Source organism: Mizuhopecten yessoensis, unplaced genomic scaffold, assembly GCF_002113885.1.
Source record: "Mizuhopecten yessoensis strain PY_sf001 unplaced genomic scaffold, ASM211388v2 scaffold4599, whole genome shotgun sequence".
Lineage (NCBI taxonomy): Eukaryota > Metazoa > Mollusca > Bivalvia > Pectinida > Pectinidae > Mizuhopecten > Mizuhopecten yessoensis.
The window spans coordinates 1,480,306-1,503,010 of NW_018405627.1; the positions used below are offsets into that span (position 1 = coordinate 1,480,306).

The 22,705-nt window shown below is 35.1% G+C and overlaps 1 protein-coding gene across 1 annotated transcript; it reads left to right on the top strand.

Moving 5' to 3' along the window:
* The first annotated feature begins 625 nt into the window (after window positions 1-625).
* On the top strand, window positions 626-21,450 carry LOC110449405 (epidermal growth factor receptor-like). The gene is made up of 6 exons (XM_021496261.1): window positions 626-691; window positions 8,958-9,052; window positions 15,138-15,249; window positions 16,139-16,306; window positions 16,554-16,753; window positions 19,425-21,450. The coding sequence occupies exons 2-6, from the start codon at window positions 8,965-8,967 to the stop codon at window positions 19,559-19,561; spliced, it is 705 nt and encodes a 234-aa protein (XP_021351936.1). The 5' UTR covers window positions 626-691; window positions 8,958-8,964; the 3' UTR covers window positions 19,562-21,450.
* Window positions 21,451-22,705: the final 1,255 nt, after the last annotated feature.

Sequence of the window (22,705 nt, forward strand, 5' to 3'; positions counted from 1 at the left end):
GAATACCTACAGTTTGTCCTTATCTGTCGACATTGACCGTCAATGTTGTTAGTGTGATCAGGAAAAAACTGTCTTTGGCATTTCTTACTCTAACAGTAATTAACCAAAAGAAAACAAGTTACTTATGCTGTGAAGTTAAGTTTTCCACGAGTTAGAATATGTTTTGATAATGAGTAATTTGGAACTATTACAGTGATCAATGTAAAATAAATTGCTTAATCTATCTATCAAATGATGAAAACGGATAATAGCAAAAACCTTTTCTGTAAACATGAAGATATGAAATACATGTAGCAGGTGAGTTAAAGTGCAACCTGGATTTATTTCAGAATTTTACTCATTTTGCCATTAAAAATATTCAATGACATGACATTCATTTTCAACATCTGCTACTAAAGTCAGGTTTCTTTACCTTCGCTGTTAAAAGGACATTAAAAGAATAAAAACAAACCAATCTTACGATGTTAAGTTTGATTTACAGTGAGTTGAACATTTTTTCATGACAGACAGAATGTCCTATTTGTACTTAGCGTCTATCCGATATTTGTTTTCCCTTTCCCAAACACTGCCACATACAGTGGATATATTGTATTCCAAGCCTCAATCCATATCTCGGCTACGTCACCTCGCGGCGTAATGACAAATTCCTGGGCCCGGCGGTATTGACTTGGTGTATAGGCGCTACACACAGGTAAAGCGGTTATCACAGGTGTGATTACGTGCAAATGTGTTCATTCATAGTAAACTGGAGTATATATACCTTATATGGACTTTCTTACGCTACATAGTTTATTGTCTTGTTTATAAACCTCGGAGCTCCGCACATCGTGTTTGTCAGTGTGGGGCATACTTTCTTAACCGTAGATCTTATCTGGACTTTCTGAAGCTGATTACAACGGTAAGTGTTATCAATTATTTACACATTGTTATCTTTTTGGTATTGCCTTTATCGCTTTAGTTTCAAAACATCATGTACCTCAATATGATTTAATCACTGATAAAGCCAAGCGGTGTTTTATATAATAGTTTTTTTGTCACTATATGATTGAATTTAAAATACATCAGGTGATTACTTGTTTAGATCGTTGTTCAAAAAATAAATTTAATGACAATATAATTTTCTTACTAAACCACTAACCCTTTAAATGTGTAATTAATGTCTGAGAGTACGAACCGTAATAATAAACGTCCAATTTATTACATATGAACAGGCAGCAGAATTTCTAGACGTTGACATTGAGTTAGTTATTGAGTTCTTAACGGCCCTTTAACACAGAAGAGGTCTTTAGGGCCAATAAAAAGTATACAAAACACGTAAAAGGAATTGACATCAAACAAACAAAAGAATACAAAAACTAATGTCAACATTAAAGCAAACGTGGCTATGGTAAGTTACATATTTTTGAACTGATGAACAGCTTTAAGGTAGGTTAGAATTGTTAAGATATTAACTGTTTCGAAGAGATTTGATATTTGTTATATTACCTTAAAAAAAAATTCTCGTATAGGCTGACTGTCAATGCAGTCTAATAACAAGCGATTTACTGTTAATTGTTCGTGACATACTATACATTGTGATTGTTTCTCGCGTTTCAATAAATCAGAATGGGTAACGAACTTTTATTCTGAACGAGTAATTTTTTGATATATTGTTAAATATATGTTTTTGCATAGGGTTTCATAAAAATAAATAAATACAAATACTCTTTACATGGCATTGGCTTTTTTCACGGCCTACAACTAGATGCTGAAATTGAGAAAATGATCATTTCACATACTCATACATATAACAAAAAAGCGCACTGCTATTTATTTTTACAGCTCAAATTTGCTATAACCGACACATAAGCGAACGTAGAACGCAGGAAACGAAAACTGAGGTGTGTTCACTCGACTCTGTTTTAATATTTTCTTATATATATTTTCCTTTTCGATGTTGTTTAAAGGCCCGTCGACAATATGGGTCCTTTAGGGCGATGCAACGCTCGCTAACATGAATGGTTAAAATGTCTAAGAGATGCAAAATAAGAAAACAACAACTAGAAAACAAATTATATATATAAAGTATATCATCCTATATCATCGTTTAGATTAATTAAATGAACATAATAATATATTAGTATATTATTAAACAGACAGCTTTTATTGTTGCTGTATTTTGCATTGTGTAATTGTTGTGATCAGGGGGATTAAAGATGTAAAACAAACAGTGTAGGTTGTTCACCCAAAAAATACCAGATATTGTCGACAGGCCTGTTATGTATTCACTATGTTAAGTGTGATGTTTTTAAAATAAATCAAAGCTGTGATGCAACGGCAAATAAAGCCACCAATACAATGTATAGTTCGAGTTTCTCAGAAATAAGATAAGATATATATACGTCATGTTTGAATAAATGTTGGGCTGCTTTTAAGCTCACGTTTTCCCATCACTAAATGCGAATACGGGGAAAACATTTGATTTATGTGAATACAAAGAAATCATCATGGACATAAGAAAAACTAAGTTCAATATATTAAGCCGTTTTGAAATTAACTCCAACACCATGTAACTGATGTTAAAATAATTCAATTTCGTTTTGAGGCTTTGTATCCATGGCATACAATTTCTTACCTTTATTATAAACATTCTTTAAAGTTCAGGCAAAAGAAACAAAATATTGATAGAAAACCAAGCAGTAAAACCAGGTTACCTCTCTCTACCGTTCAATCATACAACTGATTGAATCATACAACTGATTGAATCATACAACTGATTGAATGTGATTTTAACCTTAAAAGTTGGTCGATTGGTGTTCAGTTCTTTTCAGGATTAAAAACATGTTCATTGTGTCTTAATTATTATTGATACCATTGCTTTATTCGTTGATGCAATTTGTGGTGAAGAAAACGTCCATCCTTTCAGTGATCTGATTGCTCTTCCCAGCAAGATAAGATAGCTATAGGGAAAAGTTAAGAATAAAAACAACGAGTGTAGAAGTAAACATTTTTGTTCTTCAATGCCTCTTGAGAAGATTACTAGGGAAAACAACCTGATTGTTCAGGCTGGTTTCGTTTTTTGGTTATATTTTGTCTAACGTCCTTTTAACAGCTAATGTCATTAAAGAACCATGTGTTGTGCATGAGTGCACGTGTGCTAGAGGCAGGGTATGTTGGTGTAATTGCCTCCTTGTGATAGCGCAGATCTGATGGCGACTTTATAGTGCTATCTCACTGAAATACCATGCCGAAGGCACCCAGCACAGCATTCCGCCCGATCACATTAAAATATTCCCATTACAATTATGAAGTGAGACATAACAGGTCTATTCGTAGGTGTTAAGGATATTAACCTCTAGTTGCTATCTTGCTACATAAAATATAGTCTATTTTCTATACTTTAATTCGAAGAATATGCTGATTATACCGATTGTGTTGACTTCACCTCATGAATCCTGGCATTCTTTTAAAAGAGTATTTTAATGTGTCTCAAAAATCAGTAACTCTCGGTCACTTTAATCATCCAATGCGATATTAGCCACTAAAGCAGAATGGTTGCGCCTTCTCATTTTATGTTTGTCGCAAAAACAGATTTGTTCTAAAATATTTCTGTTGTAGTTTTGCTGACTATGTTTATCGTATGGGTATGATATTCAAGGCAACTTGTTGAATTGTTTGTTTATTAGACTTCCGTTTTGTTGCGACGTCAAAATCAATTTCACGTCACCACTAGTGGACATAATGCATTTACTAATAAATTCACGACAGTGAACAAGGTGCCCACTTAATCTGCGCGATAACGTTTGTCGATTTTTCGTGAGAATGCAGGTCTATTATTTGTTCACACTCGTACAATTTGTAAAATTATGTATTCAGTGTTGAAAGTCTTATGACGGTATATTTTCCTGAAATGGTCAATGCAAAGGGTTTCATGAAGAAATCTTACAACGGACCATGACATAGTCTTCATGGATATAATTCCAAATCGACTCGGAGTTTGACTCCGCTACATCACTTGTAGCAAGGTTCCTCCCTTTTCAGTAAGTTCATCACGAACAAAAAATAGAACACAGGTACGGGCGTCCTCTTGCTGAGATGTTAAGAGCACGCAGTTCCTTCACGTTTAGGGCCAAGATCCTCGTTTAAAAAGTCAGGGACTTCCTTTTGTACAACAGCTAATGCCATATGAAGGTTAGTATTGACAGATTATTGTAGCACACAAATACAACCAAAGACGATATCACTGATTCTACATCCCTGTAGTTCGGGGATTGAGAAAACACGACGTACCTCAAGGTGTGTAATGTATGCGTGCTGTTGTGGTTAGGTATGTTGAGTATTGACTTTCTTACGATAGCGCGGATCTGATTCCTATTTTAGAGTGCTACCTCACTTAAATACCATGCCGCAGACACCAAACACAGTCTTCCACCCAGTCACATAATACTGACAACGGGTAAACCAGTTGTTGTTATGGTTTTGCTTTGTTCAAAAATCATATTAGCAGCTAATGTCATTTGAGAACGTGCCTCCATGACCCTTAATGCTTAACGTTAAGCAGGGAATAACAACTATCATTTTAATCTTTTAAATATTTTTATGTCATGCCTGGGGGCAGAAAACATTGCCTACCCCACTTCGGCTAATACTCAACACGAAGACCAAGTAGGAGGTATTGCCAAGCAAAGCACTAACAATAAAAGGTTTTCAAGAAGAAGAGGGAAATATGAAGATCCTAAATGTTGCAAAGGGGGCAAAGGCCCCTAAATTAGACGCCTTTTATGTCATGAAGTGAGATACAGCGGGCTTATATTTTCTCCTAACATGCATCCGGTCATGTTAAAAACATCCCGTACAGGTTCGAATGTGTGTCCTCCCACCCTGGGGAGTACGGGGCGGCTTCTGTTTTGTATTTTGTTTAATGAATATTGAAAAATAAATAAGAATTTACCTGCTATATCTCACTGCATGTATATGGTAAATGGCGACAATTGCGCCCCCTTGCAGAATTGAGGGTTCAGTGATATCTATTAAGAGCACATTGAAGAGACCAAAATCGCAAAACACAATTGAAAATCGAGGTATTCTTGTGTTTGACATTTGTCTTAAGTTTGATAAGAATCCGCTAAGAAATAGCGTTATTAAAGCGATGGCTGCGATATGGGAGATACGGGCAACTATAAAAAAATGATTTTTATTAGTTGTGTTATGATCAGGCAGTTGCATGCTGGTAAATCCAACTGCTCTATTCTGTCTCTAAGCCCCCTATATTATTCGAATCAGAGTATCAGGTAGACTAATGAGGTTCAGTTGGAGAAACTGTAGTAGGGGTCGAAGGAAATGTCTAAGGAAACTAACCTATTAACAAACATATAGATGTCAAACAGGTGACTCCTTTCTGTATATGTCTAACGATCATTTGATGTTATACGCTTTGAAGTACCCAAACACAACGAAAGCCTAACCTAGTATGTTGATGTACTGCGGTAACGCATTAGTACGTTAGTTCCATTCCGTTGCGTTTACACAAATATCCAATCAACACGTATAGAGGCCTAAGTATTGTCCCCTGTCTTCAAAGCTAATGTGTTCTACTGATGAACACTGAACATTAGCACCCAGGTAAATTATTCAGTAAACCATAAAAGAGATGACATGGAGAAAGAAATCTACTTTCGAAAGTTTATCGATCGAAACGGAGGATCAAATACGACCTTGTAGGTCAAACATAAATGATTCAATACTTGTTTTCCTGTATGTCGATGTTATTGCGAACTTGTCAACCATAAACGTTTAACTAACCTATACAATTTCAATAACATTATATATCAACGAAAATATTGCTTATAACATGGAGCAGTTTTATGTACACACCTAAACTTTTTATTAGAAATGCTACACATGATTACCATGTCACGAAACATTCATAATATGAAGATATATAGTCATATGGCACTCTAAAAATCGATTAAATACTGCAAATGCAAACCTTCTAACGAAAGTTTACGTAGTTGATAATGACAAGACCTGATGCAAACGTCCAGTGTGGTCAGTTATATCTTGAAGGAAAGCCGGTGATAAAAATAGCTACGACCGAAATAGCGCGATATCTGGGCCTTTCATTGGGAAGTGAACATGTACAGTACCACGCTGTCGACCGAAAATACATTGTCTACGAGTCTGATTTTAACATTTACACAATACATCCAAAGCAAGAATGATTAGTGTCATAATGTATCAATCTAATGAGATATTGATGTTCACAGTTGGATTTGAATAAGGAAAATGTTGAATTAGAGTATGCATGCACTAAGAGGGTACCGCAGTGAAAATTTCAAACCGCACAAACTACGATATCAACAAGTTTAAACGTAAATTATAATAACTCATTTATAAAGAAGATTGAGATGGCGTTTAGAAAATGCCATTTATTCAGAATAAATGCACGTTCTTGTTTTTCTTCATTACTGTTCTCAGGAACGCAATAGACTCGGTCCCCAGTCTGGGACATGCCAAAGTCCTTAAAATTTGACGTTGTTTCCCGCTCAACATTCAGCATTTTGGGTAATGGCAACAACTGGTTCACCCGTTGTCAGTATAATGTGACAAGGCGGAATGCTATGTTGGGTGCTTTTGGCATGGTATATCAGTGAGGTAGCACTATATAAAGTAATCATCAGATCCGTGCTATCACAAGGAGGCAAGTACACCAACATACTCTAGCACACATACACACAAAAATCCATACACAATACACATGGAGGCACGTCTTGAAATGACCTTAGTTGTTGACAATACTTTAAACCCAAAGCAACCAACCAACCCACTTATTAATCTGTGAGCAAAAACGTTAGAAGTTAATAATATTATGATGGTACGTTACGCACGTTTAATATCGTGCCCATCAAATTAAAATTTAGCAAAGATGTACACAATGGTACCGATGTTATTCTTATATAGTTCTATAGCTTGATTAAATATCAGCATAATGAAAAAAACTTACGATTCACGTTTATAACGACACTAATCTATTGGACCGTGGTCCAGATGTTTCGATATTACAACAAAACAGTTTTAAGTGCTGTGACATAAGGCAGGTAATAAGCTTACTTTTGTTATTCGTAAATCTCAACCATACCGGGTCTCTAGTCTATTGAAGCCGTATTACATACACATTAAAAGGACAAAGCAATAACAGATTATGTAATATTGTAAAATTTAAAGGAATACTACTTTAAAACTAGACGAACGGCGCACTGCTTGAAATCTTTGTTGACATTTTGTAAATTGATATTCTAATTTCTTGGCCCTAGGCACGAATAAATTGCATCAAGCTTCATATACTTAAGGATAAATCACGATATCTTAAACCAGTAATATATTCATAAAGATCAAAGATAAAAGCACAATATTTATGTTCTGTACCTCAAAACTCCCACTTTAAATAATATACAACAAATGTACTTAAATGGTAATAGATTTAACAAAAAAAAGATTTTGAAAATTTGACTTAACATTTTATGAAATCTAACAATGCTTCTTACACGAGAGTTCATGGATTGCGTTTAGACATTTAAATTTCAATGTATTTTCAAAATTGTATTATCCTTGCTTTTTGAGGTGGTAAACGAAACATTAAACATTCATCTGCACTACTTTTAAAGTCATCGATAAGATTATTTAATTGTCATTGACCAAGCAAGCAAGTGGACCACAGTTGTTAACGAACGCACCTTTTAAAGAATCCGCCTACGTGGCTGAAAAAAGATATTTCTTGCCGTCCACTAAATGTTTTGTCGATGAGGATAAACCTGCAGTTGACACATGAACAATGAAAACATATAATCACACTCAGCTGGATGCTTATAGCACTCCCGGCGACTCCTTTAATACTTATTATGGTGACGCTAAGGTCGATCCTGTACTGGAAATGGAATTATAACTATCAATGGAATCAATATATCTTAAACAACAAAATCCAATTAGTTGCTGAAAAAAAGAGAGATTTAAGACGTTGTGTGTCTGCCTCTTTTGTTATTTTAGTCAAATCAATTTTGTTTAGTGCAAGTCCATTACGGTATTATCTTCTAGTGACATTTTAATGAAGTTTTCTGTCCATATTTAATACAATCATTATATGAAAATCATTTTTAACCTCAAAATCGACGTGAACATCTGTTTTCCGTGGATTGCTCTTTTGACGTAAGTATAACAAGTATCTATCTTTCTATTTGTTTTCTAACTCAATCTCAAGTCGTATTTAATTTTTTAGAATTAGCCTCAAGGAAAAGAACATCATAAGCCCGTGTTTGCCAAATAATCATGTGACGAAAATACGGGTCATTTCACTTCAGTGGTATTTCTTAGAAATGTCTATCTGCCGGGGAAATTATCCTTATCTGCTGTGAAGTTTACGGTCACCATCGTTACGCGTTTTACAATTGTTCAATGTCTGCCACGACTAAGAATACACTCGCCACCACATTGATCCTGGATGACCGACTTACTTTGCCGATTGTAACAAGAGAAATTGACATTTTATGTGTAAATCTATCGCTTATCTTGTGGTTTAGTAATGTAATTTTGTGTGTGATGGGGTTGCTGTTGATGCCTTTGTGACCGCGTGTCAGTTTTGTGCATGTTTATTGATGCTGTAATATGTCTGGCTTTGTATAGTGATGCTGTGGTACGTTTCGTTCTCTTGTTAGTTTGAGGTCTAAACGGCCTATCAACACAGAAGAGGTCTTTACGGCCAATGAAATGTAGATTGCTCTTTTGTGTTGACGCTGTGATATAATTTGCCTCTTTGTGTTTACGAGATGGTATCTATTTTGTTTTTGTATTGAAAAGGTGTCATATTTTGTTACGTTGTGTTGAAACAGCGGTATATTTTTATATTTTCACTTCTTGTTGAATATTAACGGTAAATGAAAACTCATTTCACATATGTGTAACACTATACCTTTTTTATGTTCCAGATTCGGGATGGCCTTTATGTCTCATGCAAACACACAGGGGGGTCTTATTGCTATCATACTGCTTCTTATTGGAGCAGGGGAGATAGAGAGTAGAGGTAAGTTTTATCTTAACTTGAAACTGAAACTAGTCATAAACAGAAAGACTCTTTCAAAATTATGAAAAATAAAAACCAATTATGAATATTCGTTAAGTTATTTGCAGTTCTATTGATTTAAAAAACATAAATGCCACAACATCAATAGGATAAATACAATAATAATAATCATTATAACATTCCTCATGGTCCATAAACATAGAAGAGGTCTTTAGGGCTGATAAAACATAGAAAGACATTTTAGAAGAAATGACATCAAACAAACGAAAAGGTAAAAGAATTCAAATTCATAAATAAAAAGAGGGTATATTTAACAGGTCCTATCAAAAAAATTCCAGTAGTTATGGATTGTAGACATATTTCCTGTTCGAAAAGATATTTTGATTTGTTACATTATCACAAAAAGTATGATACAATAAAAGTATGGATGTAGAGTGCAACCCAAAATGTGAAAGGCTTGCCCTCAATCAGCTCCCATCATAGATAAAGCATAGACTCGATCTTAATATAGTAGATATTAATCTACGTATGTGGGCATATATTATATTTAACGAGGGTGAAAATGTCGAAAAAAAGAAATTAACGAATGCCGCTACATTTTCCAAGTTATATTTTCCATCATAATATACAAGCATATGCTGATTAAATTCATTTTTCTACGAAGTAAAATTTATGACGTAATCACGTAACATGTTCCATTTTCCAAATAATAATACAACTGTTACCGGTAATTGGTTTAATGGTACTGGTTGGTTGTCATGATACCCTTCTAGGTTTTGAAATTTCAGTGAGATTGTACCCTAAAGAAGCAATGCCGTTTGTCTTTAGCTGTTATCATATAAACCATATAAAACCAAACCTATCATCTTTAGGCACGGCCTTCATATGACCTTGACCATCGCCAGTTTTTTTAACGCCCTATTAACAGCTAAAGGCCTCCATGTGTGTTGTGTATGCTGGCTTGCTTGTGTGTGTGCCGGAGGCAGGGTATGTTTGAGCATTGCCTCTTAGTGATAGCGCAGATCTGATGCCGACTTTATAGTGCTTTTCTCGCTGAAATACCCTGCCAACGGCACCCAGCACTGCATTCCGCCCAGTCACATCATACTGACAACTGGTGAACCAGTTGTGCCGTTCTCCTAAATGATAGCAGAGAGTAACAATAACCAGTTTTAAGTACTATTAGACGTGAAAAACCCATAACGGACAAAAAATACCAAAAAAACCCACCCCAAGGTGAACCAACTTTTTCATACTTCCCATGCATGAAGGCAATCCAGAACGGTTCAGATACATTAAAATTAATTAAAAAACTATTAATGTATAATATCTTACTGAGGTAGTTATCTTCATCATAATTGTTTAATAGAACAAGAACAAATATCCTGTCCGCATTTTAATACTGTGAATCTTTCTCTCTAGTGTCCTATCTTGATGCTCATCATGTTCTGATATGACGTGAAACGAACACCATAATTTTTCTCGATACTCAAATTATACATTTTTTTTGCACATTGACGAGAATAGCCATATTGCTTATACCGAAATAGGAAAACAATTATAAAATAAACACATATATTTAAAAAGATTGTATCAGCGAAGGATATCGCCAGAAAAAAACCCATGCAATGTGCGATTGCTTTTCAAACTAAATATAATCTTATGCAATACGCTGATTCATTATAGTAAGATGGAGATAAAACATATAAATTAATATCTGTGGAGGGTTGATTACATTTTAAGACAACATATTGTTTTAAAACGTTAGTTTTTTTTCCAAAGAAAGTCTTTTGTAAGTTTTGTTTCTGAAAGGTAGGTCCTTGTCAATACAGGGTATGGTATAAGGGCTTTGTAAACCAGTTGTAAGAAATTTGGAAATATATTAATCGAAATATTTAATCATTATCATAACGTTAAGCTGACAGTACCTTTGATAACTTAATGCTAGATTGTCCTGTGATGTACGGCAATGATTATCATCAGCCTGGTCTGGCTTCATTAGATACTATATTCAACGTATATGTAGTCAAAACACATTCATTACGTACGATATTTTGTTAACGAAGCTGGTTTTTCCACGTGGAACATGTCATCTATTGCTCTTGAAAAAAGTTCAAAGTGTTTCAACTTATATGGCGGATTCGACGACGTAATTTACCAAACATTAGCATTTAATGACGGTGAAGTTAGACGTAAACGTGATTGAAGGCGCTCTGTAGTAACATATCCGTATCAGTATTGGGATCAACAAAGCGTAGATGTTAAAAGCGGACCTGTTCGTGATTCCGCCCTCCCGTAATTAGTTCTGTTGTTTAAATCTTGCATTGCGATGAAAGATGGATGCATATTTATTCTTATGTGAAGTTATAAACGTTAAACAGTCAAAAATAGTATTACTAATCATCAATAAGCACCTGAACAAGAATATTTCAAGGTATATACTCTTGTTAAGGTAAATTAACAAAAGTAATGTCAACAAAAACACATAGGTAACTAACCTTTTATAGAAACAGAAGTATTCACAAATGTGCACAATCTTTTAAAACCCAGAAGAATATGTTTTACCATAAAATGCGTTTATATCGAAAACAATAGGATCAGTAGAGATCACTGATTTTCTTATTGCCAATTGGTAAAGCGCTAATCATACCTCGTACACATGTGAAATCAATAGAATAATTCCATAAACAGTTTGAGTATTTCGGACCAAACAACAATGTAAAAATAGACATTAATAGAAAAAAAGCATCAAACAAGAAATAAAAAGGTACAAGGTGAACAAATGAAAAGAAACGTCAAGAGAGAACGAATTGGTTGTAAAAAATATAATATGTCATTATAAAGACCAATTCAGTTTTACACTCATACATTGATTGCACGAAAACTGTATCAAATAAACCTTTTATAGACGGCACAATATATAATACGTCACGTACTTCTTAGAAATCAACACAATCAATCATAAAATGTTTAATTGTAAATAGCTGCTCACATGTACGACAATAAGGTTGGGTCTTTCTTCCAAAAAAATGTAACTATGTGTGACGCAAGTATGGCCTATGCACAGTCACGAGAGGGAAACTTGTTGTATATATGAACCAACATTAGGTTTTTAATTGCAAATATTGTTGTTGATTTTTTCTGACCATTTATTTTCCCAATTGTTTTAATATATTTTGCTTTTGACGTGTTAAATCTTTAATATCTTTTAAATGTAGGTTAAGAGATGCTTTAAACTGATTTAATTAATCTTTAAAATGAATCAACAACGCTAATCTGTTAAAAAATGCCGTGTATTCTAATGCTGTTGCATGTTATCACCTGAATGTTAAATAAGCTATGATTTAAAATAAATCTCTCTCGAAATTAAACCACGGGTTTATTGCATTGAATGATATCTTTGAAATGAAGCATATTAAACATCCGGTACATAATACTTCAAGTATTCCGGACCAATATGTCTGCCATATGTTCATAACTAAACAATAGAATTAAGCTGCTTCCTCCTTTACAGATTAAAATTTTGTAAATTGTGTTAAACTGCCAACCCTAATGACGAATATCGCGCTCACGAAATACATTTGAAAAAAAGAACAAATTAAAATGTTAAATCTGTATGAATAAAGCGATATTATTTCAGAAATTGATTTTAATCATATTTTCAAAGTAGGTTAAACTTGATACGATACACTGACCTAGATTTGTCCTATGAAGCATTCACCGCCGATCCTGCTGTGGGGGTGGTCAGTGAGTATTAAGTGACCATTAGCTAGATTAAGTCGATTACCATTAATCCTCACTCAACAGGTGCCCTGACTGGTACATAAACAATAACGCAGCTTTCTAACAAACGCTGTGGTCGACCACTTTTACGTAAACAATAATGACATAGCTCTCGGGAGACAGATGTGGTCAGTTTTAAGTACACTAGTACTGCCAATGTGCAGACCCATGGACAGCCATGGCTACTGTACTGGCTAAGTTTCTGATCCGAAGTTTGAAAATAAACAACTGTTCCGGGTGGGTGTTACACGCTCGGTCTGAGTTATAACACATCTGTAAGTATGCTGCCGTCGGATGTAGGTTCCCACCACAAAACAGAACACCATTATACACTAAAAATCAGAACACCAATATACACCCAACACACTTACAAGCACATGTGTGGATATATAAGCCATGTGGTTAAGGACAAACAGATAGCGCTTGATAATACTATTTCTGCGATATTCTCATATTTTTATAGAGATGTTATCAATTGTACGCCTGCACATGAAATGCTTTATAATAATATGATATTCAAACATACAGGTGTATGTGACGCATTAATAACATGGACATTTTTATTTTACATACGTTTCTATTCATTCTTTTGTAACATAGGGATTGGGCCCCAGACTATTGTTTGTATAGGTTAACAGCATAAGTTCGGTACATATACAGTGACATTTATTTGATTTTAATGCTGAATAAAATTACCTGAGCTGTATTGTATTTATTTGAAAGCTTTGTTTATTCACATGTGTTCAAGAGTGTGCTTTTCAGTATTTTCGTGCCAAACTTATATTAGTATTCTCCAAAATTTGGAGTTAACTAAATTATTACAAGCTGGTTTCAATAAAACAATATTTTTTGAAGTTTGTCGTTTCAAAAGTTTTGAACGAGCTTATGTCGTGGGGTCGGAAGTTTTGCCTCGTCATGCAAAACCGTGACTGTGATGTAATAACTCGTGGAAGCAAGACCATCGGATTATCCGTCAAACAACGATCTAGCATTACTTGCAGAAAGAATGTCAAACACAAATTGTGGTCTTAAAACCTCTGTACTGATGTGACAAGTTATCGCGGAAGCCATGTAATGATGTTAAGTAAATGTTAAATAAGTACACAATTACTTCATGCAAGAAATATAGTTCACCTAAAATGATACTGGCATCACCTTCGTCAAAACATAGAAATATATTTGCCTCTACATTAGCAATGCAATATAAATCTAAATAAATTCGGGACAGCATGCAGCATTTCTTTACTGGTATATACATTTGTATTCTTTTGAAAAAAATCCCATCTGTGATTTTAAAACAAGTCCACACCAAAACTACGTTTTACTAATGCTATCCTTATGAAGTAAAAAAGACCATTTGACAGTACTACCGTTTGCTGATACGATATATCTTTTTCGTTATACTGGTGTCAGTATTTAAATACATGGGTGGCAGGTTTTAATTTACATAGGATTACGGTCACCTTCTAGCTTCGAGCTGGAGGGAATTTCTCTTTAGCTCAGTGGTAGAGCTTTCGACTAGGAACCTGGATATCGATGGTTCTTTGAGCGTTGTTGTTGGTCTTTTGAACAATAATCCATGTTTGCGTGTTGAATATTGAACAAACGTCGATATATATGCGTAGTAATAGAATGGTTAATATCAGTTATGGTCTTCTGTGTTGCTAAGTCGTTCAATGAGCATATCGACACTCGGTATAATTAAGTTCAAAGTAAGTTATGAGTTGGCATATATGACATACTCTCTGCATCCTTAGCAACACCAAAGCAATACTGCTAAGTACAGATATGATACAGAGAATAAAGAGAAAGGTTCCGTTCCCGCACACAGCTTAATGTGATTCATATTATTGTTCTCTGTCGTCTGCTGGATACTAATGTGGGTTCGCGCTACGTTGTATATATTGTTCCCATCAATTCATTGTGACATAAATTTAGACAGGAAATCACCACTATGGTGATACCAGCTATAGCTGGGAGGGAACCTTATGTAACTCTTAATAAAATAATCATCACTGGCGATTAATCAATAATTGTATTCTTTAAGGTCCTTTAATACAGAAAAAGTCATAAGGGCAATAAAAGTTTGATAAAAAATGTTAAAGGAAACGAAATCAAACAAACGCAAGGGTAAAAGACAAACGTCAACACGAAAAGTGGATTGTGTTAGTTACAACTTTTAAATGGACAAACAGTTTGAGGTTGTCTAGAATTAAAGTGATATTTTACTGCTTCATTAAGAAATTTGAGACTTTTTAAAGTATTTTAGAAAATTTCTATCAATGGCTATTCAATGTTTCAGTCTGTAGAGGGATAGACGAACCCGAGTTTCTACATGTCTACAACGTTTGGCAATTCCGGGGTTGTACGAAGATTGACGGAAGTATACGAATTGTTCAAACGACATTTGATGGGTACGTGTTTACAAGTGATAGTATGATACTATCCCCAAGGCTCGGTATAACCTAGACAATAGTAATGGTCTGAATTCTATTCTGTCCACATCAGGTAAAATTTAGCCAACTTTATTTAATTTCGCACTTTTATTTTACTCATTTCGAGGTGTCGACAAGGAGATATCATCCCCGTATGTTACTTTGATTAAACGAAAATTTTATTTTTTTTATTTTTAAATATGCATGTTGCTTTTTGATTATTCGGCAAGCCGATTCAAGTTTTGAAATGTAATGTGCAATTCAAATGTAAATGTTGTTTACTATCCTAACAAACATTGAACAAAGGTAAAAGTCGATTGGGGATGTGTTGTCATCACTCCGGTTCTCTATATAAGGGCGTGTCATAAATTTAATTGGACCCACATTTACATGTGGCGAGTGATGACGAAAAAAGCCTGTAATCGCTCCAGGACAGAGGTTCTTATTCTATTTGTACTGTTTTCAAGGGAACCCATGTAAATATCCAATATGTCCATATTTTACACAATTTTCTATAACTGGCTGCGTGCCTTTGGCATGGTATTTCAGTAAAGAATCATTTTAAAGAGTCGGCATCAGGTCCGTGCTATCGCAATTAAGGGGCAATACATTGAAATACCCTGCCTCAAGCGCACATACATACAAGCACGCATACATTACACACATGGAGGCATATCTTTGAATGACCTCAACAGTTTATAGGACGTAAAAAAACTAGAATCAAACCATATCATTTCGCCGATATATATTTCGAAGTATAGTTGTCTAGCAAAAGAACTATATTCCAGACCATCTTATAAGGCACTGTGTGAAATGTAACTAGATGTTCCTATCAAATGGTATTCAAATTGTGGTTATTCTTTTTCAGAGACGCATATTACAACCGACCCGGTCTCCATCCCGACGCCTTGTGGGCGTTCTCAGAAGTAAGGGAAATCACCGGCTTTCTACTCATACAGGGAAAACACCCCCATTTTAGCCATCTTGATTATTTTCAAAATTTGGAAATTATTCAAGGAAGAGAACTCTCTCCGACGTAAGTGTGGTCTACATTTCTAGTTACGCACATAATATTATTGAACATGGTCACAATACACTTTAATTTTAATGAAAATGATGGATGCGATATTTAGTCGTTTTACGGCCATTCACCGACAACAAAATATTTTTGACGCACCTGTCGATGTGTTCATCCGCGTAATAAATGGGTGATATCTTTGAAGGCAGATCAATTCAAGTGTGTAAGATATTGTTATGCTAAACAAGATTGTCCTGTGTTGTAGGTTTTCGTCAACAGTCAACATCATGGTTACATCTGTTGAATCGCTTGGCCTGTCCAGTCTTCGAAACGTGACCAACGGGAACGTGTTGATTTATGCTAATCCCAATCTCTGCTACGTGAGATCTGCTAACTTTGAACACATCGTCCAAAGTGCTGATCAGAAAATCATCGTCAAATCAAACGCACCTCGTGGTCAATGTTGTAAGTATACCTGTACCTTTGATGTCCTACCAGTCCGAATACTGCCAGATATGATATGTGTTAGCTCCCCCGACACACGAATTGTTATTTGAACAGAATCTGCAAATTATCCCACTCCTTAATCCTACCGGGCGACTGATGTGGTGACCACTGTAGAATTAGTTTTGTTAATTAGTTTTGTTAAGATAAAAAAGCAACCAACCCAAAATGACAAATTCTACTCAAGTGACGTTAAAAAATCTTCACCAAATTGATCCATGAAAAACGGTCCATACCTTGTACTTAACGTCCTTGGAAGCGTTAAGTCACATGGAGACGGGTACATAAGGAGACACTGTCGAAAAGTTGCATAGCGCAGACAAACAATAGGTCCAATGGGCCTGCATCGCTCACCTGGTATAAATCTCACCCTTGTAACCTTAAAAGTGATCTAAAATAAAGCGACAGGAAAAATATCAGTATTTATGATTAAAATTCATTCAAAAGAGCCTGTTATTTTTTTTTTAAACATTTTAACCCTGTGATTGAAAGTCGAACAAAGTCATTATGTTGAACACATTTTATAGCCTTTCATCTCAGGATGCAACTTGCAAAGTATCAACATCCTGGGACCTATGGTTATTCAGAAGAGGTCGTTTAAAGATTTTAAACAAATTTGACCCCTGTGTCCTTGAAAATAAGTCAAGGTCATGCGCTTTAACAAACATAGTAGTCCTTGATCCCAGCATATGCTACTGACTAAATATCAACATCCTGAGCCTTTTGGTTATTCAGAACAAGTTCTTTAAATATTTTGAACATATTTGCTCCTTGTGACCTTGAATATGATTCAAGGTCATACATTTTAACAAACTTGGTAGCCCTTGATCCAAGTATGCTACTGGCCAAATAACATCACCATGGGCATTTTGGTTATTCAAAAGAAGTTGTTTCAAGTTTTTAACATATTTGACCCCTGTGACCTTGAATATGGGTGAAGGTCATTAATTTGAACAAACTTGGTATCCCTTCATCCAAGCATGCTACTGACCAAATATCATCACCCTGTGCATTTTGGTTATTCAAAAGAAGTTGTTTAATGTTTTCAACATATTTGACCCCTGTGACCTTGAATATTGCGGAAGGTCATTCATTTGAACAAACTTGATAGCCCTTTACCCCAGCACGTTACTGGCCAAATATCATCACCTTGGGCATTTTCGTTATTGAGAAGAAGTTGTTTCAAGTTTTTAACATATTTGACCCCTATGATCTTGAATAAGGGTGAAGGTCATTCATTTGAACAAACTTGGTAGCCCTTCATCTCAGAATGCTACTGGCCAAATATCATCACCTTGGGCATTTCCGTTATTGAGAAGAAGTTGTTTAAATCATATTTGACCCCTGTAACCTTGAATATAATTGAAGGTCATTCACTTAAACAAACTTGCTAGCCCTTCATCTCAGCATGCTTCTGGCCAAATATCATCTCCCTAGCCAGTTTTGTTATTCAGAAGAAGTGGTTTAAAGTTTTTAACATATTTGACCAATGTGACCTTGAATATGGGTGAAGGTCATTCATCTGAACAAACTTGGTAGCCCTTCATCTCAGCATGCTACTGGCCAAATATCATCACCTTGGGCATTTTGGATACTGAGAAGAAGTTGTTTAAAACATATTTGACCCCTGTGACATTGAATATGGGTGAAGGTCATTCCTTTGAACAAACTTTGTAGCCCTTCACCCAAGCAGGCTACTGGCTAAATATCATCTCCCTAGCCAGTTTTGTTATTCAGAAGAAGTGGTTTAAAGTTTTTAAGATATTTGACCCCTGTGACCTTAAATATGGATGAAGGTCATTCATTTTAACAAACTTGGTAGCCCTTCATCTCAGCATGCTTCTGGCCAAATATCATCACCCTGGGCATTTTGATTATTCAGAAGAAGTTGTTTCAAGGTTTTTTAAGACAATTGACCGCTGTGACCTTGAATATAATTGAAGGTCAATCATTTAAACAAACTTGGTAGCCCTTCACCCAAGCATGCTACTGGCTAAATATCATCTCCCTAGCCAGTTTGGTTATCGAGAAGAAGATGTTTACAGTTTTTAACATATTTGACCCCTGTGACCTTGAAAATGGGTGAAGGTCATTAATTTTAACAAACTTTGTAGCCCTTTATCCCAGTAAGCTTCTGGCCAAATATCATCACCCTAGGCATTTCGGTTACTCAGAAGAAGTCATTTAAAGTAAAATATTGACGCCGGACGACGGACGGACGGACGACGGACGCCGCGCCACGGCATAAGCTCACTTGGCACTTCGTGCCAGGTGAGCTAAAAATGAGGATGTAACATAGGAACTACAAGTATTGTCATGGTGACAGCAGACCAATTTTAGCTTCTTTGATATAAGCCAACCCCAACGAAACAAATTGCTGAGTGAGTGACCCAGACGGGGAGTAAGCTATATATGTTATCAAGTATGATTACGTATCAACTTCTAGCTTACAATAAGACATCTCACTATAATTGAACATTTTTGATCCTGTCCTCTGTTATCCTCGTTTTACGCTTTCCGGATCATACATCCATTAAGAAAATCAATTTGGGTGTATGGTGTCCATGGCAGTGTTCGTATATGGTGCTTAAGTGATTGAAATGTATTACACAATTTATTGATTCCGTTACAGTTTTGGCCAAGAGGACTTGTAGCCCCAGGTGTGAACGTAGACTGTGCTGGGGGAGAGGGATCAGTAACTGTGTCGGCGACATCGAGGAATCCAACGCACTTATTGACTTGATGGATAATAACTTCCTGTCTGGATAAGACGTGAAAGACTGCTTCCGGTTTTCACAGAACCAGAGAGTATGGAAGTTCTGCGCTCTTTTTTCAGCGTTGCCTCCGTACAATTCTGGTTGAAATCAAACCACATTTTGGTTTCCCCGGACATTTGCCGTTCGGAACTCAAATGGATGTTGTCAGTTGAGTTGTTTTTCGAAGTTTTGCCGACGTTGTGGTGATTAATGTAAAACGCAAACAGCCTGCTGAATGGCCATTCAAAAATTCAATTTTACACCTTGCGTCACATTTGCTCAACAGTGAATTATATTGGTCGAAATCTGCTAATATGTTAGATACATTCCATTTTTTACATGTATCACCGATACAACTGATCGTAACCTTGATGCAGTATTATGATTTAAGTATTACTTTATATTTCAATTATTTTAATTTGTTCTGTGTGTGTTAGATCTTAACCGAATAAATAGTTCTAGGGACAAGGACAATACATTACAAATTATGAAGCACTTGGCATTAACGTTATCGATTGAGCTGACTCCTTGTAGACAGTTTGCGATGCATAAAAAGACTACTTATTCACAAGATAAATTTCTTTTTGCCTTTATCGCGATGAAAAATCGATCACAAATGTAATTTCGTTAACTGACTTCAACGTTCACCTCTTGAACCTGTCACAATTAAGCCGTTTAAGGTGCAATAGTGTATAACATTTGGTGCATGGTTCAATATTCTCCGAACCATCAAGGTCATATGAAGAGAACGAGGGCTGGTGAGATAAACAGATAAATATAAAGAAATATGGGCAGCATGCCTATTTTGGTTTACCCAGATCCTACATTTATCGCTTCTTACGATTGGTTGAATTTTTTTAAATAATTCAAATATGATGCCAATTGCATGCATCATAACCCACTTGGTTATTCTTTAACAGAAGTGTTTAAAGCTTTTCGACATATATGAGCGTTATGACCTTGAAAAAGAGTCATGGTCATCTTTATGAAATAAAACGATATAACACTGCAAGATAGCATACTACTGATTAAATCACCTTAGGTCTTTTGACAAATAAGAAGAAGATGTTTAATTATTTCCATATTTGACTCCAGTGACCAAGAAGGTCATGGCCATTTATTTGAGGAATGTTTATGTCACTCATCCACCCACCAACTGATTAAATATTAGCCAGAGACTCTTGGTTATTCTGAAGTCTTCGTCATTTGTTTGATAACATTATTAAGCACTGTATTCAAGTATGGTACTAGTCAAATATCAGTCGTCATCATAGGCTTCATGGTGATTAAAAGTAATGTGTTCAAAGGTATTTGGTACAATTGAACTTATTAACTTCAAAGAAAATAAGGTTGAACATGGTTTAACGTTTTTTATGTTTTGTTTTTGTATTGTTTAACGGCCCATAGACAATGTGAGTCATTTATGGCCAAAAATACTGTAAAAAGAGACATTCATGAAAATAATCACATCAAACCAAAACTTAATAGCTTAATATTTGTAAAGGATTAAAGAAATACATCAATATCGAACAAATTGGCTGAACAATATCATATTTTATTGTAAAGACCAACAGAGTGTAAATAGTCAAATATTAATTGCACACAGAAACAGTATCGAATAATCTTTTCATAGACGGTGCATCATAAAATCTGTCACATATTTGTTTGAAATCAGCCTATTCAAACATATAGTGTTTGACTGTGAATGGTTGATCGCATGCAATAAGGCTGGTCTTCCTTACGCAAAATGTAGCCATGTGTGATGTAGGTATGGCCTATGCGCAGTCGCGAGAGGACACATTCCTCTCTGCGGTCTGCTTTACTTGTTTCACATGCATCATTAAGGATGTACACCTCTGAGAAGTCAAAAAAATCCTATATAAACTTTTTTTCTTATATGGATTTTTTGAAAAAAGAGTTAATGGCATAGTAGAAAATGCAAACAAAATAATATGTCGGTGTGATCTTTTTTGTGCTATGATCGGTCAAAGATACCAATTTAACACAACATGTGATTTTAGGTGATTTTTTGGGTTTTGGGTTTTGACCATTTGCAGAACAAATTCATACAAAACGTGTTATCAGATATGTATGAATGTTTGTAGAATTGCTGTTTTTTTTTTTTTTTTAATTATGGAAGTTAAATTTCTTAATCCTATTCTTTCAACTCAGAAAACCGATTTTAGTTACCCCTACCCCCTATTTTTCATTTTTACCATTTTTTTTGCAGATTAAACGCTTGCTATAAAATGTTCTGCTATTAAACTTTTTTTTTTATATTTAATGAATGAAATGAAAATGTGTTTCTCTTTCTAAAACATCTACAAAAATGAGGGGTCAGTGTGCTTCTTTTTTGGTCCCATTATCATTTGTGTTATTTTTTTTTACCTTTTTTCGGGGTTTTTCCAGTTTGTTGCATATTATTTTTATCATATTAAAAATTATAAAGTTGTCAGCAAAATTGGCGACACAATGACAATTTAGGTGATCAATCTAGTGTCAAAAAGGTGCAATTTTGGCCTTTTTGAAGCGCACGAAATACACATTAATACACATTTTCAAAATGGCCGCGGAATTGGTAATTTTTTAAAATTCTTGTAAAAAAAGTTCTACACACAACAGGCATCTAGTTTTTTGACAGATTTTTCAGATGCGTGTTTGCTTATAAACTTGATCATAATTTTTTAAATATTACAAAAACCCATTACACCAGATCAAAACGAGACTTGAACGTGATTGAAACCTCAGAAGAGTGCATCCTTAAGTTGAATTTCAAATAACTTGCTGTTTAATTCTTCAGACTATTTATTTTGCCAACTGGTCTTAATGAAATTTGTTATAGAAGTTTTTAAATCAGAAAAATGCAGTTTAACATCTTTTGGTTGTAGGTGAAGGGCTGCTTCAGCAGTTTTATCCACCTTATCATTTCCGTTTATTCCGTCATGACCTAGTATCCAAATCAAGATCAGGTGGCAAAACAATAAAATTCTGTTAATACGAAGGTCGATGTTTGTGTGAGAATAATGTTCAAATTTCGATTTTTATTACTTTGTAATAGTGACAAAGAGTCAGAACAAATTATTGTTTGTTAAATTTATTATTTTCAATTTCGTCCAAAGCCAGACCAACGGCAGTAGCTTCTTGGAATTTAAAGCCG

Bases quoted from the DNA above. Each gene is read 5' to 3' on its own strand.
- LOC110449405 (XM_021496261.1), top strand. From the start codon at position 8,965: ATGGCCTTTATGTCTCATGCAAACACACAGGGGGGTCTTATTGCTATC. The intron at 9,053-15,137 runs GTAAGTTTTATC...TCAATGTTTCAG, and splicing joins AGGGGAGATAGAGAGTAGAG to TCTGTAGAGGGATAGACGAA. The intron at 16,754-19,424 runs GTAAGTATACCT...ATTCCGTTACAG, and splicing joins CGCACCTCGTGGTCAATGTT to TTTTGGCCAAGAGGACTTGT.